At 43.8% G+C, this 17,848-nt stretch overlaps 1 protein-coding gene across 4 annotated transcripts in view; it reads right to left on the reverse strand.

Moving 5' to 3' along the window:
• ABCC9 (ATP binding cassette subfamily C member 9) overlaps positions 1 to 17,848 on the reverse strand; it is a 119,716-nt gene that overhangs the window by 86,447 nt on the left and 15,421 nt on the right. For all 4 annotated transcript variants that reach the window (XM_077807470.1, XM_077807469.1, XM_077807467.1 and 1 more), the window contains exon 5: positions 13,667 to 13,909. In XM_077807470.1, the coding sequence (XP_077663596.1) occupies positions 13,667 to 13,909 (243 nt within the window). The remainder of the gene's footprint in view (positions 1 to 13,666; positions 13,910 to 17,848) is intronic.

Consider the following 17,848-nt stretch of genomic DNA (forward strand, 5'->3'; position numbering starts at 1 on the left):
GTACTCTTGTTGGGGGCATTACAAACACCTCATGCCTTATCCTGCAGTATTTCCAGAGCCCAGACAGGAGCCACCACGCGGTACATTGTGATGTCATTCAAGCAGCCCTGCTGCAAGCCATAGAATGAAACAATTCCCAGCTGCTGCTGGCAGTCGCGCAGCAGCTGAACATGGTGGAGTTCCATTTCTGATTCCAGGAAACGAGCACTCATGTGTGGGATCACATTGTTAGGCAGCTATGGGATGACAACCAGTGGCTGCAGAACTTTCGAATGTGGAAGACCATTTTCCAGGAAATTTGTGCAGAGCTTTCCCCAGCTCTGAAGTACAGCAACACTAAAAGGAGGCCTTCTCTGACAGTGGAGAAGTGAGTGGCAATCGCTTTGTGGAAGCTTGCAGTGCCAGACTACTACCAGTCAGTTGGGAATCAATTCGGAGTTGGCAAATCCACCGTGGGACCTGTTGTGATCCAAATGTGCAGGGCCATTAATCGACTTCTGCTTAAAAGGGCAGTGACTCTTGGCAATGTGCAGGACATAGTGGATGGTTGTGCCACGATGGGGTTCCCTAACTGCAGTGGGGCGATAGATGGCATGCATGTCCCAATCTTTGCACCAGACCACCTTGCCGAAGAGTACATAAATCAAAAGGGATAGTTTTCAATGGTGTTCCAAGTGTTGGTGGATCACAGGGGGTGTTTCACCAACATCAACATGGGATGATCAGGAAAGGTGCAACCAGGGACTTTCTTTCCAGATTTCAAAATAACCACTGATGATGTTGAAATGCCAACAGTGATCCTGGAAGACCCAGCCTATCCCTTGCTCACATGGCTCATGAAGCTGTATACCAATGTGTCTTTGAAATGTGTCTTTGGACATTTAAAAGGTCGCTGGCATAGTTTGCTTACTAGGTTAGACCTCAGTGAAAACAATATCCCCATTGTTACCACTGTCTGCTGTGTGCTCCATAATATCCCCTCGGCAAAGGAAGAGAAGTTTCTGCAGGGGTGGGATGTGAAGGTGGATAGGCTGGCAGCAAATTTTGAGAAGATAGATACTAAGGCAATAAGAAGAGCCCAGAGAGGAGCTCTGCATCACCGGGAGGCTTTGAAAACCTGTTTCAGTAATGAGTCACAGTAATGTGCGCTGCTTATCTGCATTGTGCCTTCCCATACCATCCCCTTCATTGCACCAGTTTCCCTGAACCTCTCCTTCCCCCCGTCCCCCAAACCCCTATTCTTGGAATAAACAAAGAATATTTCATTCTTGAAATGTTGACTTTTATTTCACAAACATAAAGAAACTGAAAGACCAGGAAAATAATTTAACCTTGGGCAAATGGTGTGATAAAATTGGGAGGAGAGAAACCAAGTCAGCTTGTCTGTGAAAGCACAGAAGTCTTGCTCATCAAAGGTCTTCAAATGGCAGCCTTTTGTTCTTAGTACCTGCCCCTGATGTTGAGTGGAAGGGATACTGCACCTTCCCCCCCCGCCACTGGAACGTTCAGGGGAGGGGGATTGGGAACAGGTTGATGTTTTCAGGCTGTTGTGCAGGGGCTGCAGAGGCAGTCTAGCCTCAAGCTTTTATTCTTGAAGCTCAACCAGACGCCTCAACATGGCTGATTGGTTCTTCATAATCCGCAGCATCCCATCCTGTGTGGCACACTCATACTTCTGGGATGCTCTCCAGCTCTCCACATCCATGCCCAATTTTTCAGACAATGAAATCCTCCAGGCTCTGAGCTCCATATCAGCTGTCCTGGAAGCTGTGGTCAGATGTTCAGCTGTGTGCATGTGTTCTCCCTGTGTGCTGCCCCAGCTCTGTGCAGACAGCTGGCACAGCAGACCTCGAGTGAACCGCCCAGTGACCACAAGATCTGTTAAGGTACGAAGGTGCCAGGACAGGTTTATTGTCGATAAAGCACAGTACTAGCACCTGGCAGACTCTATGAGGATACTAAGACATGTATGCCCATGACAATGGATGCAGCTCAGTGAATGGCAGGACTTTCAGTTCCCCTTTGGCTGGACAAAGATACTTCCTTTGAGAAACATCTTTATACCCTGATACAAACAAGTTAGTATTGCCTCTGACATAGTTAGTTACTGCCCCCTGACGTGGCTAGTTATCACCTTGTACATGTTGGTTCGATCAAAACATCTCTATTATGTACTGTTATCCTGACCTTATCTTTTAGGAGGGGTCAGTGTATTCCTGTTATCCTCAGGGAATGTTTTTGTACCATCCTTGATCAGGATGTTCTGGTACCACTTGATATCAGGATGTGTTTGCGTGAGTACTCTGTAATTAGCACTCCTTAGGAATGTGTATTTCTGCAATATCATCCCGGTTCTTGCCAGATTCTGTGAGCAGGTCCTGCCTCAAACCAGGCCTCTCATTAAAGGGCTTATGTCTCAGGATCTCTTCCCGCTACAGAAGCCTTCATTATCTCATTGAACATGTCACCACGTGTTCTCTTTTTCCACCTTCTAATGTGCTGTAGCCTCTCCGCCAGTGTGGAGGATGTGCTGAAGGCCAAGCTTTCCACTGGGAGGCATGAAAAGTGCAAGGCAACCATTGTCAGTGCATACCCTGGATATCATGCAAGGTTGCTATTGAAAGAAACACTCCCCTTATTACACTCAAGTGCAAGCCAGAACATAATCAGAATCCCTAGCTATTCAATGAACCAGTTTGCTGCTCCAACTACGGTAAGTATGGCCCAGCAGCATGGGCGACGGGCCTTGTGCTGCAACTTGTGGGCAACCTGCGTCGGGAGCACAGATGGGCAGGTGGACATTGCCCCCTCCCCCTAGCAACACGGACATTGCTTTGAGATCAGGGACCAGAATTAAGCCTCTCAAATTTTGGTCTTTGTCCTTGGTGGCTCTCGGGGAGGGGGAGAATGGGGTTTGCAGCCATGGGAGAACACAGGAAGCCCACCCCCCTTCCCTTAATGCTGCTGGTAGCAGTCACCCTGGGCATGCAGATTCTGAGGTCAACGCCAATCTCTGCCACCCAAACCACCAGCGTGCTAGGGAAACTGTGGCTGAGGGACCCGGAAATCACCACAGGTGGGGGAATCACATGCTCTATTGTTTGTGGTATGAGCATTTGTAATGAAAACTTTCCTCGTTTCCCCTAGGTGACCCTAAGTGAAATCAATCTCCTGAAGGTAACAGATGTGGCATGGGAGCAGATGCTGCAAGTGTCTGGTACAGACCTGGTCTTTATGCTGCTGTGCTGTATACTGCAATGATGCCAGCAGATTTAATACAGGAGTGGTGTGGGAAAGTGTCCTACTGTGGTGGAAGAAATAAGGCAGCCCTCCCCAGAAACCTTCTGCAAAGGATTGCAAAGTACCTCCATGGAAGTTTCCTGGAGATCTCCATGGAGGATTCCCGGGCCATCCTTGTGCACCCTCTGCATAGCTGGAGTGGCCATTGGGAAGCAGATGCCCACTGAACTTCACATTTTCTTCATATTAAACATAAAATATAAGAGCATGTAACCCCTACAGTTTGATTGGAATTGCATACTCACCAGAGGTGCCTTCCCCGGCATCAGGCTCGGCCACCATGTTGTCCTGCAAACAGCTGGACTGCTCTGGGATTAAATATGGCTCCTGGCTCTTGAGGAGAATGGATCCCCCACTCTCCTGTCTCCCATTCTCCTCCTCCTCCTACTCTTCCTTGTCCAGAATGTCCTCCTTGTTGTTGCCTGAGGTGGCCTGGGACTCAGACTCCCGGGAGGTATCCATGCTGTGTTTGGGGGTAATGGTGGGATCGCTGATGAGAATTTCATGCAGCTCATTGTAGAAGTGGTATGTCTGTGATGACGTTTGCCTTCTTTGTCTTCTGATACACCTGCCCAAGTTCTTTCATTTTCACATGGCACGGCTGTGTGTCCCTGGTGTAGCCCTTCTCCCCCATGCCCTGCATGATCTTTTCGTAGATGTCTATGTTTCTTCTGCTGGATCAGAGCTGTGCTTCCACAGACTCTTCTCCCCACAGACCAATAAGATGTACCACTTCCTGTGTACTCCCAGCTGGAGCGCGTTTGGGGTGTTGAGTCGCCATGATCAGCTGGGCTGGTGAGCTCTCCATGCTGACCAAACAGGAAGGGGGAATTAAAAAGTTCCCGAGGCTTTAACAGGGGAGGGCCTGTTTCCTGTGTATCTGGCCGCTGTGCAGCAAAGTTGAAAACAATCTCCAGAGCAGTCACAGAGGAGCATTGTGGGATGCCTCCATGCAAGTCTGTCAACTTACACAACCCTGCATCTACACTGCCTCTCTGTCGACCCATCAACATTGAATTAAGCACTATGCCTCTTGCTGAGATGTAGTAATTAAATCGATGTTACAGGTGAATTAGGTCTGTGGAAGGGATCTGGTAGTGTAGACACATGCATTATTAGGTCGCCGTAAGGCAGCTTCTCTCCACCTAAGTTTGTAGTGTAAACTGGACCCAAATGTTGTAAAAAAAAAATCTGGCCCTAGGAGGTTTGGAAGTTCACAGAATGCTGTCTAAGGGTGAAACTCTCCCCTGTGCAGAAGTATAGCACAAGGACTACGCACCATTTGAGTCCCAATTAAGGGCTCAAAATAGGTCTTCAAGATGCATAGATCGTGGGCTGGACTACTTTACTGGAGCTAATTTCACCCTATCATAAGAAGTGGTCCATAATGTAAAAAATGTGTTGAATGTATTCCATATCAGGAGGCAAGCATCGCTGCTGTCTTTTAGCAATAGTACCACCTAATATTCTGTACATTAAATTATTCATTAAAAACCGAACATGTTTTTTGTTGGAACACATCATTTATTGCTCAAAGAGGGGTGGGATCTGAGTTACTACAGAAAATTCTTTCCTGGGTATCTGGCTGGTGAATCTTGCCCATATGCTCAGGGTTTAGCTGATCGCCATATTTGGGGTCGGGAAGGAATTTTCCTCCAGGGCAGATTGGAAGAGGCCCTGGAGGTTTTTCGCCTTCCTCTGTGGCATGGGGCTCGGGTCACTTGCTGGAGGATTCTCTGCTCCTTGAAGTCTTTAAACCACGATTTGAGGACTTCAATAGCTCAGACGTAGGTGGGAGATTTTTTGCAGGAGTGGGTGGGTGGGATTTTGTGGCCTGCGTTGTGCGGGGGGTCGGACTGGATGATCGTGGTGGTCCCTGCTGACCTTAGTACCTATGAATCTATGAATAAGTGTAGAATGGCAATTTTGTACATTTTAGTAATTTTTTAAAGAATTCAATTTTTTTAGCATACTAGTTGCTATTGCCAGTATTACTACAAAATTCACATCACTGCCATCACTACTTGAAATTCGTTCATTTGTACTAGGGCTCAACCCACGATACTAAATCAATTTAATATTCCAATTAAAAGTGACCAATTGTCTTCCTTTGTTTGTCCAGTCTAAGCATTTTAAAGTGATTTAAAAAGACAAAGAGAACTCTTCTCAGACTTATTTCTTCCTCTATTTTATCAGCTTGAAATTGGGTATCACCTAAGGTAAAGCAGGCATCATTCATGCCTTCAATTTGGTTTATAGAAAAATATTCAGAATTAGGTTAATAATTTACACTATTATTACAGTGTTCTATTAAGTCAGGGGTTCTGATCTGAAATTTACTAGCCGAACAAAAAGTCATGGAATTTTTATGTAATTATGATGTCCAAAGTATTGAAGCTCTGTGCTGTTTGGAGCCTAGCTATTTGAGAAACTTCCTCCCTTCTCTATTGTCTGCTACAACAGCTGAGGTCCATAATGGCACTTAAGCAAACAGTTCCTGAATTCAAACGTCTGAGAGATGCTTTACTAAAATTTCCTTTCCCAGTTGGTCCATCAGAGTAAGAGTCTGTCGACACTCACGGTATGTTATAAAGCAATGGTTTTCAATCTGTATTCCATGGACTATGTCTAACGGGTCAGTGAAATTTTGTCGTTACCATAGAACAGTGGTTTTCAATCTGTGTGATCTGTGGATCTCTGGGGGTCCACAGACTAAGTCTAAGATTTCCAAAGTGGTCCGCACCCCCATTCAAACCGTTTTAAGGGTCCGCAAATGAAAAACGGTTGAAAACCTCTGTTATAAAGGCCTCTGGCTGAGGGAATGATCCTACCTTAATCCCTATGTCTTCATTATGAACTGAATGATACACAAGGCATGCATAGCTTGAAAAAATGGACCACATGTGCAAAAGAGAACAACAGCAAAATTTTGTCAAGATATGTGACAATGAGTTCCCACATAGAAGATCTCAGATCAAAAAGGTGGCTGTGAGATTTTGGCTGCATTTCAACATTATGGACTAGGCTATTCTTGATCTGTAGTGAAATCCCCACTGACATCAATGGGAGTTGGAGGACTCATCAAAGGGAATATAGGGCCCTAAAGACATAACCGATGCATGATGTGTGTCATGGCTTGTCTTACAGTATCCAGGGTTAGAATTTGGTGTGGAATACTTTATCTTTTAAACACATTTTAAACACAGCTATAAGATAATGTATTTGAGTTTAAATATCATGCTAGCCAGAAAGGTAACAAAAGATATACCAGTGTGAGTGTCTTTACTAGAGCTGGTTGAAAAATTTCGGAAAAAAAATTCTATCAGAAAATATTTATTCATCTGAATCTAAATGTTCCACTGAAACATGTCAATTATGACAACATTTCATTGTGGAAAAACAACAACAATATGAAGTGTTTTGATTAAGTGGATCTTATCAGAACAGAACATTCTAATTTTTCATTTTGAAACAACTTTTCATTTTCACATTTATTTTATTTTATACAAATTACTGAACTAATTCCCAATTATAATATCAATTACAAATGGCCAGCTACAATATCCATTACCAAAGAGCAACCAATTACCCTTGGAATGCCAATCACCAATGACCAATTATTACCTTACTTTATTATTTTATTTTATAATTTTTTATAATTATATTAAACTCAGTTTTATATAATATAATATAATACAAATTTAACCTATAAATAAAACAACACATAAAAAATAAAAATAATATAAAATAAAATAAAACAGTCAAAATTGAAACTAAACATTTCAGTTGATCTGAAGCAAAAAAACCTGGAAATTTCATTTAATGGAAGATTTCAAAATTTTATCTTTGTTCTAATTCAGAAGAATTCTTTTTCCCAAAATGTCAGAATTTTTCCTGGAATGGAAATTCTGAATTTCAACAAGTTCTAGTTTATATCATCTATGTCTATCTTCTAATATAACTTCATAGTTCTTCATGAAATAATAATAATAATAATAATAATAATATCCAATCTCTTTTAATCAGTGGAACAAAGCACTTTACAAAGCAGAATACCACTATTTCCATTTTGCTAGAGGGAATCACACAAATATTTTTACACATTCTTATAGTGGATTAAAAAAATTAATTCTTCCCATTTGTGCATCATCCAAGCAGAAGAATTAAGTCTGCAAATAGGGTGATGGGCAAGTTAGTTTCTGCCACCTCACAATCTTTATGAACTCAGACAACTGCTGCATATTCAAATGGGATGCAGCCAGAGCCACAGCTTTGTGTTCTGTTAGCTTTTTTAGTAACATATCATCCAGTAACTTCAGTTTGGAAGTTTTACAATCAGGAAATTCAAAATAATACCATGTGATTTAGGTGCCCAACTACACAACTCAAATATGGAATTATGAATAGTGAGTACTCATAGCAACTGACCCATAGCTTGAAATATGTTTGCATAAACTATTTATTAAATATTCTTGAACAGTTAACAAGTACATAAAAAATGAAATCTGTTCAAGGCTAATTTGTGGACACAAAAAGGGCCTACATTTGTGAACTTAAATTCTTCACTGAGAAAAGCTACCCTAGTCCTTAATTAGGCAAAATTCCCGATTACAGGACTCAGTGACAATTTTGCCTGAGTAAAAAATTGAGTAAGGACTTCAAGAATTGGCCCACTGATCTCAAAGGGAATAAGAAAACACTCCAAGTGAAGTTCACAGTCCTGATCCATCACTGTGTCACTGCAATTTTACACTGGCGTAATTCTACTGAGTTCAGAGTAAAACAGGAAAAACGTAACAGTCAGTCAGGCCCCACAAGTCCATATTCCTGTAGTGCTTGAGATATGTGTGATAAGGCCAGAGTTTTTCAGGAAATGGACATTTAAAATTCAACCTGCATCAGCTCTCTAGTTTTATCCTTGGAAAAAGTAACTCACTGCTGGTTTTAATTCCTGTCTTGAACAAAAAGAATAGAAATAAAGATTCATGTAACTGGCTATTTCAAATACACTTTACAACAAGGAACACTACTAGCCTTATGTTCGGTATCTTTCACCAAAGTGTGATAAAATGCTTCAGGAAGGAACAGACTCCTTCATTCTGCATGGGTTTGGAATGCACTGAAGCTCAGCTATATCCAGTTTTAGTAAAAAGAAAAGGAGTACTTGTGGCACCTTAGAGACTAACAAATTTATTTGAGCATAAGCTTTTGTGAGCTACAGCTCACTTCATCGGATGCATTCAGTGGAAAATACAGTGGGGAGATTTATGTACATAGAGAACATGAAACAATGGGTGTTACCATACACACTGTACCGAGAGTGATCACTTAAGGTGAGCTATTACCAGCAGGAGAGCGGGGAAAAAAAAACCTTTTGTAGTGATAATCAAGGTGGGCCATTTCCAGCAGTTGACAAGAACGTCTGAGGAACAGTGGAGATGTTTTAGTTGTGCTACATTGATGACATCTTCATCATCTGGACCGATGGAAAAGAAGCCCTTGAGGAATTCCACCATGATTTCAACAATTTCCATCCCACCATCAACCTCAGCCTAGACCAGTCCACACAAGAGATCCACTTCCTGGACACTACGGTGCTAATAAGTGATGGTCACATAAATACCACCCTATACCAGAAACCTACTGACCGCTATTCCTACCTACATGCCTCCAGCTTTCATCCAGACCACACCACACGATCCATTGTCTACAGCCAAGCTCTATGATACAACCACATTTGCTCCAACCCCTCAGACAGAGACAAACACCTAGAAGATCTCTATCAAGCATTCTTACAACTACAATACCCACCTGCTGAAGTGAAGAAACAGACTGACAGAGCCAGAAGAGTATCCAGAAGTCACCTACTACGGGACAAGCCCAACAAAGAAAATAACAGAACTCCACTAGCCATCACCTTCAGCCCCCAACTAAAACCTCTCCAACGCATCATCAAGGATCTACAACCTATCCTGAAGGACGACCCATCACTCTCACAGATCTTGGGAGACAGGCCAGTCCTTGCTTACAGACAGCCCCCCAACCTGAAGCAAATACTCACCAGCAACCACACACCACACAATAAAAACACTAACCCAGGAACCTATCCTTGCAACAAAGCCCGTTGCCAACTGTGTCCACATATCTATTCAGGGGACACCATCATAGGGCCTAATCATATCAGCCACACTATCAGAGGCTCGTTCACCTGCACATCTACCAATGTGATATATGCCATCATGTGCCAGCCCCCCTGCCATGTACATTGGCCAGACTGGACAGTCTCTTTGTAAAAGAATAAACGGACACAAATCAGACGTCAAGAATTATAACGTTCAAAAACCAGTCGGAGAACACTTCAATCTCTTTGGTCACTCGATTACAGACCTAAAAGTTGCAATTCTTCAACAAAAAAACTTCAAAAACAGACTCCAACGAGAGACTGCTGAATTGGAATTAATTTGCAAACTGGATACAATTAACTTAGGCTTGAATAAAGACTGGGAGTGGATGTGTCATTAAACAAAGTAAAACTATTTCCCCATGTTTATTCTCCCCCTCCCCCCACTGTTCCTCAGACATTCTTGTCAACTGCTGGAAATGGCCCATCTTGATTATCACTACAAAAGGTTCCCCCCCGCCCCCCGCTCTCCTGCTGGTAATAGCTCACCTTAAGTGATCACTCTTGGTACAGTGTGTATGGTAACACCCTTGTTTCATGTTCTCTGTGTATATAAATCTCCCCACTGTATTTTCCACTGAATGCATCCGATGAAGTGAGCTGTACCTCACAAAAGCTTATGCTCAAATAAATTGGTTAGTCTCTAAGGTGCCACAAGTCCTCCTTTTCTTTTTGCTAATACAGACTAACACGGCTGCTACTCTGAAACCAGTTTTAGTAAGGGGCAGCTCAACGTAATCCAATAGATCTCAGGAGCTCTTCTCACCTGGGAAAGATTAATAGCCAATTTCATCCAGTAAAGTATATAATGGCAGCATAAACAATGACATAACATATTTTTTTTTAGATCACAGGTCATGGCACATTTTAACCTAAATCTGCTGCTGTTTTCTAAACCAAGTCTGCACAGAAGCAAAACATTTCCTTTGTGGAAGTGAAACTGCACTAAGCACCACTGGATCGTTGTAAGCCATTTCTCAGATTATATCCATCTGGTTTACTTTAATGTTATCTATGGAGTATCAGTTTGTTTTAGGGTGTAGAAGCACCAGTCACAGCCTGGTTTGGAAACACAGCATGACTGTGGTTGAATCTAAGGCAGTATATAGACTTTAAACAAATTCTGAAACCAAGAGGAGGAAAAGCTAAGTGAAGCAGGTCAAATTTTTAAAATCAAGCTCATTTAATTGTATGCATATATTTGTGCATACTTAATTTATGAATACAGATATTCAATGTGTGCCATGAATCTGATGCTTGTGCAGATCACCAATAAGGCATCTAACTGGCTACATGGCATCCAAATACCTATTTGTGAACACATATCAAGTATCTGCATACATTAGTCCGGCACCCTATGACCGGGTGTAAATTCCACACAGGCACCAGAAGGGTTAAGGGAACCCAAGAGTAACCTCACTGATTGCACCTGGGGAAGGCAGGGGATCGACTTAAAAGAGGAGAGAGCAGGTCAGTTGGGGAACAGACTAGGGGATAGGATGCAATGAGTTCTCTCTCTGGAAAGGGGCCTGACAGACAGGGCCAGATTAACTCTCCTCTGGGCCCGGGGCTATTAGATTTTGTGGGGCCCCTGTACACAAGTCTTTTTCCTGGGAGGGAGTTTGGTGCAGGAGGGGTCTGTGACAGGGGATTGGGATGCAGGAAGGGGTGTGGAGTCTGGGAGGGAGTTTGGTGCAGGAGGGAGCTGGGGCAGGGGTTTGGGGTGCAGAAGGGGGTGTGGGGTCTGGGAGGGAGTTTGGTACAGGAAGGGGCTCCGGGCTGGTGCAGGGTGTTGGGGTGCAGGAGAGGGTAAGGGGTGTGGGCTCTGGGGGGGAGTTTGGATGTAGGCTGGGGTTCTGACCTGGGGCAGGGGGTTGGGGTGCAGGGGGGGTGCGGGGTCTGGGAGGGAGTTTGGGTACAGGATGGGATTCTGAACTGGGGCAGGGGGTTGGGGTGAGGGAGGGGGTGCGAAGTGCAGGCTCCGGCCACGAGGCACTTACCAGAGGCGGCTCCCAGCCGGCAGCACAGCTGGGCTCAGGCAGGCTGCCTGCCTGCCATAGCCCCACGCCACTCCCGGAAGTGGCTGGCTGCTGGCACGTCTCTGCATGCCCCTCAAGGGAAGAGGGGCAGCATGTCTCCATGCGATGCTCACCCCCGCAAGTGCCAACCCCACAGCTCCCATTGGACGGTTCCTGGCCAATGGTATCTGCAGGGATGGTGCTGGGGGTGGGGGCAGGGCACGGAGTCGCCTCCCGCTCCCCCCGCCAGGGGCCGTAGAGACGTGCCAGCATCCAGACGTTTCTGGGAGTGGTGAGGGATCAGGGCAGGTAGCCCGAGTACCCTGGAGATCGCTCCCTATGACATATTTTTGCGGGGCCCCCCTTGAGCCAGGGCCTCGGGCTGCAGACCCTAAAGCCCCTGCCTTAATCTGGCCCTACTGATAGAAGGCTGCAGGGGGAGAGAAGCAGCCAGTCTGCTCCTCGGGTGAGCCTGAAGACTGAGGGAAGATCAGAAGTCGCTGAGGAATAAAGGCCTACCTGAAACCCTAGGAAGGTGGACAACTGTGCCAGACTTAGTCAGTGGGGTGGAGTGAGGCACAGGAGCCTGTGAACAGTTGCAAAAGTATCTCAGTAAAGCACAGGCTCATCTGTGAGGGAGACGGTGGCCAGCTGAACCCAATGGGGTCTGAAGAGTTAGTGGCGTTTATGTTTATGTTGCACTAGTTCAAGGATACTGGCCCCAGAAGCAGTCATACTCTTGAAGGTGATTTGCCCGGATTGTCAGGCCACTTTTAAGGCCAGATTTGGCCAAAGAACACAAGAGGCAAACTGAGGTACTGCAGTGTCACAGCCAGACATTATAGGGCCCACGGAAGCCACAACTCTTCTAGACAGACAAATGTATGTGCACAATTGTGCCCATTATAGAGTCTGGCACTAAATGACAACTCTCTCAGCTGGTACAAATGGGCAGCATTCATTGATGCAGTGCAGTTCTATCCATTTGCACAAGCAGAGAATTTGGCTCTCTGGCTCATTATAAACCAGATACGGTATGCGGATTACTAAAGAAAAGCAGTCTCAAATATATTAAACACAAGCTATTGTACTAAATAAGGACCGTGGGGAAAATATCCATATTTTCTTAAGGCAATTTCTACTACAGGGAAGAGCACTGTTCTGCTGCTGCTATCCAACTCGTTCATGCATTTCCATTCTAAACTGCTGCACGGCATGCAAACCAGTTTACACTGTGTGTTTAGGAAAGTGATTAACACTGATCAACACATGATTTCTATGGACCAAATTTTCCAAAGTGGCTCTTAATGTGTGTTCTCCCGTTTGTATATGTGCACGTGTGCACCTGTGTGTACAAACTGGTGAGACTCACAATCACCTTATCTGCACATGGAAATACCCATCTGTGGGCAGAAATGACTAGGTATTGGAGCAAGCAGAAGGGTGCATGTGCAACTTGGACTGAGCAAGGTTAGGGGCTGCTTTGGGAGTGCTGCTCTCAGGCCACGCTAGGGCAAAGAGTTTCTGTCCAAAACATCCCCTGTCCTTTCCTCTCAGTGCATTTCTGAATGGAAAAGCCAGAATTTAGCCCAAAGTTTCTGAAATCAGTTTATATAACATACATATACTTTAGTAGGTAAAGAATCCACTAATTATGCTCATATCTATGGAAAGGTTAATACATAGTCCTACCTCAGTGCAGGAGACTGGACTAGATGACCTATCGAGGCCCCTTCCAGTCCAAAATACTATGATGCTATGAAAGGGACAGTAACTATTTCACAGTGCACAGTAATAGTCTACAGAAGTTCAGAAGACGTGAAGAAGAGTGTTTCCCGTTGAAACTGGAGAGGATGTTTGTTAATTTAAAACACTGTCATGAGCCCTTAAGACTTAAAGAAAGCTTTGACTTCTAAAATGAAAACTAGCAAGTAATTTGTGCATTAGGGCTTCAGTTCCCAAAGCTTTCAATCTGGCAACTATCCCGAGCCAAGAATTCACTTTAAAAGAAAACAGTACTTTTGGACTGAAACATTATAAGCCAAGTTTCATCTTGGAACAAATTCTTTTAAGTCATAAATTCCTAAAAACAGGGTTTCCTTGTAGAAGTGAAGATACCACATTAACAGTATAAAGTTTGTACAGTACCATGGATATCATTGCTTACCTTTTGCTCTTCATATGCTTCTTTCAGACAAACATAGTTAGTAAGTGCTCGCATTGCTATTGGCAGCTTGCCAATTGCCTTCAGGTCAATCGGTTTCTTGTGAGCTGATATAATAAGTGTATTCATCCACCAGTAAGTTGCCTTTGAGAGCAAATTGACAAATGGCTGAAGAAATCTCACACCCAGATCCTGCAGGTCTTCAGGAGGCTTTACTTTCTGAGGGTTCATGAAGAATACATACCTCTGTAGAGGAAAAATCATAATATGTTCAGCAATTATCTTCTTTCACAGAATTTTTTGTTAAAGTAATAATATATTGTGTAAATTACAGGGCTGTTGCTTAATCACAGTTAACTCATGCGATTAACTTAAAGTTATTAATCGCGATTAAAAAAATGAATTGCAATTAATCGCAGTTTTAATTGCACTGTTAAACAGTAGAATACCAACTGATATTTGTTAAATTTTTGGATGTTTTTCCAAATTTTCATATATATTGTATTCTGTGTTGTAATTGAAATCAAAGTGAACATTATTTTTGATTATCATTTTTACAGTGCAAATATTTGTAAACAAAAGAAATAGTATTTTTCAATTCATATCATTCAAGTACTGTAGTGCAACCTCTTTGTTGTGAAAGTGAAATTTACAAATGTAGTGCAATCTCTTTGTTGTGAAAGTGAAATTTACAAATGTAAATTTGTTTTGTTACATAAGTGCACTCAAAAACAAAACAATGTAAAACTTCAGAGTCTACAATCCTACTTTTTGTTCAACCAATCGGGAAGACAAACAAGTTTATTTACATTTACTGGAGATAATGGTACCCTCTTTTTATTTACAATGTCACCAGAAAGTGAGAACAGGCATTTGCATGGCTCTTTTGTAGCTGGCAATGCAAGGTATTTACGTGCCAGATATGCTATGCCCCTATGCTATGCTATGTGACCAGTTATTGTATGCCCCTTCATGCTTCGGCCACCATTCCAGAGGACATGCTTCCATGCTGATGATGCTTGTTAAAAAAATAATGTGTTAATTAAATTTGTGACTGAACTCCTTGGAGGACAATTGTATGTCCCCTGCTCTGTTTTACCTGCATTTTGCCATATATTTATTGTTATAGCACTCTCGAATGATGACCAGCACATGTTGCTCATTTTAAGAACACTTTCACTGCAGATTTCAAAGAACGCAAAGAAGGTACCAATGTGAGATTTCTAAAGATAGCTACAGCACTTGACCCAGGGTTTAAGACTCTGAAGTGCGTTCCAAAATCTGAGAGGCACTAGGTGTGGAGCATGCTTTCAGAAGTCTTAAAAGAGCAACACTCCAATGCGGAAACTACAGAACCCAAACCACCAAAAAAGAAAATCAACCTTCTTCTGGTGGCATCTGACTCAGATAATGAAAATGAACATGCATCAGTCCGTACTGTTTTGGATTGTTATCAGTCAGAATGCATCATCAGTATGGACACCTGTCCCCTAGAATGGTGGTTGAAGCATGAAGGGACATCTGAATCTTTAGTGTACCTGGCACGTAAATATCTTGCGACACCGGCTACAGCAGTGCCATGAAAATGTCTGGTCTCACTTTCAGGTGACATTGTAAACAAGAATCAGGCAGCAGCATCTCCCTTAAATGTAAACTTGTTTGTCTGAGTGACTGGCTGAACAAGAAGTAGGACTGAGTGGACTTGCAGGCTCTAAAATTTTACATTGTTTTATTTTTGAATGCAGGTTTTTTTGTGCATAAGTCTAAGTTTGTAAGTTCAGCTTTCATGATAAAGAGATTGCATTACGTACTTGTATTAGGTGAATTGAAAAATAATATTTCCTTTGTTTTTTTACAGTGCAAATACTTGTAATCAAAAATAAATAGAAAGTGAGCACTGTACACTTTGTATTCTGTGTTGTAACTGAAATCAATATATTTGAAAATATAGAAAACATCCAAAATATTTAAATAAATGGTATTCTATTTTTGTTTAACAGTGTGATTAATCGCACGATTAATTTTTTTAATTGTGTGATTAATCACGATTAATTTTTTTAATCGCTTGACAGCCCTAGTAAATTCACACATTTGAAATTTTCCCATGGCTGGAGGTATTTCCTCTCTGATTTAGGTCTGTGAATAGGGTGACTTGTGCCGCATGCCAGGGTCTGATTGTGCAGCATTAGCCTGACACATACTAACTCACAGTGTAAGCCCTCCTACCGCACACTACAGGTTCCGTAGTGAGCTTTGATGTACTTTTGTTTGAAACAGGAATAAATCAAAGTGCACTGTGGAACTTTTTGTGTGAGTAGCAGGGTTCACACGGCAAGGTCACAAGCAGCAGGCTAGCTAGTGTGCTATAGAGTCACACCCTGGCTTTCTGTGCACTAGTTTTCTGTGTAGACAAATCTTGAGAGTAACTGACAACATTTTGAGAAAGCTGGGATATAGATACAGGCCTAAACCGTATGGTTCACACCCATCTCTAATTTTAATGTCTAGGAAAAAAACACTATGCCTGGATTACATTTTTCAAAAGAATAAACACATATACTTACATAATACAGAGAATATATATTTTATCTCTATATCTCTGTACCAGGGCCGGGCAAACTTTTTGGCCTAAGGGCCACATCGGGTTTCCAAAATTGTATGGAGGGCTGGTTAGGGGAGGCTGTCTCCCCCCAGACAGCGAGGCGTGGCCTGGCCCCCGCCTCCTATCCGACACCCCCCTGCTTCTCACCCCAACAGCCCGTTGGGACGCCTGCCCCATCCAACCCCCACATCCCCTGACGGCCCCCCCGGAACGCCTACCCCATCCACCACCCCTTGCTCCCTGTCCCCTGACCACCCGCGGACCCCACACCCCTGACTGCCCCCTGCCGCCCCATCCAACCCCCCCTCTCATTCCTGACTTGCCCCCGGGACCCCTGGCCCCATTCAACCCCTCTTTTCCCCGCCCTTTGACCGCCCCGCCCCCTATCCACACCCCCGCCCCCTGACCACCACCCCCAACTCCCCTGCCGGCTATCCAACCCCCCCACCGCTCCCTGCCCCCTAACCGCACTGCCTGGAGCACTGGTGGCTGGCGGCGCTACATCCGTGCCGCCCAGAGCACTGGGTCAGGCCGCGGCTCTGCAACTGCGCTGCCCAGCCGCCCAGAGCACTGTGCTGGCCGCACAGTGCGCTAAGGCTGCGGGGGAGGGGGAGCAGCAGGGGAGGGGCCGGGGACTAGCCTCCCAGGCCAGGAGCTCAGGGGCCAGGCAGGAGGGTCCCACGGGCCAGATGTAGCCCGCAGGCCATAGTTTGCCCACCTCTGCTCTATACAGCATGTGTGCTTCTATCAGTACTTATATAATGTACTAGTTCATATACACACTGACACCTACATCAGTAGTGACACCTAGGCACCGTGGCCTGAACACTCAGCAGTTCCCACTAATTTAAAGTACAGCTTAGCATTTTTGAAAACCAGGCCACGTATTTAGGTTTCTAAATATAAACTAAGGTGCCTAACTTTAGGTACATATGTTTGAAAACTGTGGCCTTAAAGAATACAGGATCGTGGGGTGGAGAGGAAAGCATTTAGGGGCATGAGTTTGGGATGGTCAAATTACTCACACGTGGCCAGAAGTATCAGAATTTTAGTAACATAACACCCAAAGACCCAACTCAGAATTGGGGCTCCATTGTTCTAGGCACTGTACAGAGATATAGTAAAAGACAGTTCCTGCCTCAAAGAGCTTCCAATCTCTATGCAAGCCATCCTAAATCAGTGCCCATACAACCTTTTTACTACACCACACCATTATACCTAGGTTACAGACAAACTAGCTTAAGGAATATTTTAGTGAGTTTTTAAAACTATTTCTTGTATCCCTCCACTTGGGACACCAGGTGCCTTACTTATATAGAGTGTGACTGTATGAAGCTCATAAAGAGAGACAAATTAAAATAAGTAATTACACCAAATAGTTTTGCTATCTACAAAAATGGCACAGTTTTAAAGGCGGCTATATCAGGACCTTTCAGGGCTGCAAGAAAGTGCTGTAGTGTATGTCAGGGGGGAGTAGAGATATCCATGTGATAATTTTCTTTAATTGTGCATCCTCGACCAGCTCACCTGCACTTTGAGGGCAAAATGTAGAAAAATCCTGTCCCCACAAGTGCATTCATGAA

Source organism: Eretmochelys imbricata, chromosome 1 (assembly GCF_965152235.1).
Source record: "Eretmochelys imbricata isolate rEreImb1 chromosome 1, rEreImb1.hap1, whole genome shotgun sequence".
NCBI classification, from domain to species: domain Eukaryota; kingdom Metazoa; phylum Chordata; order Testudines; family Cheloniidae; genus Eretmochelys; species Eretmochelys imbricata.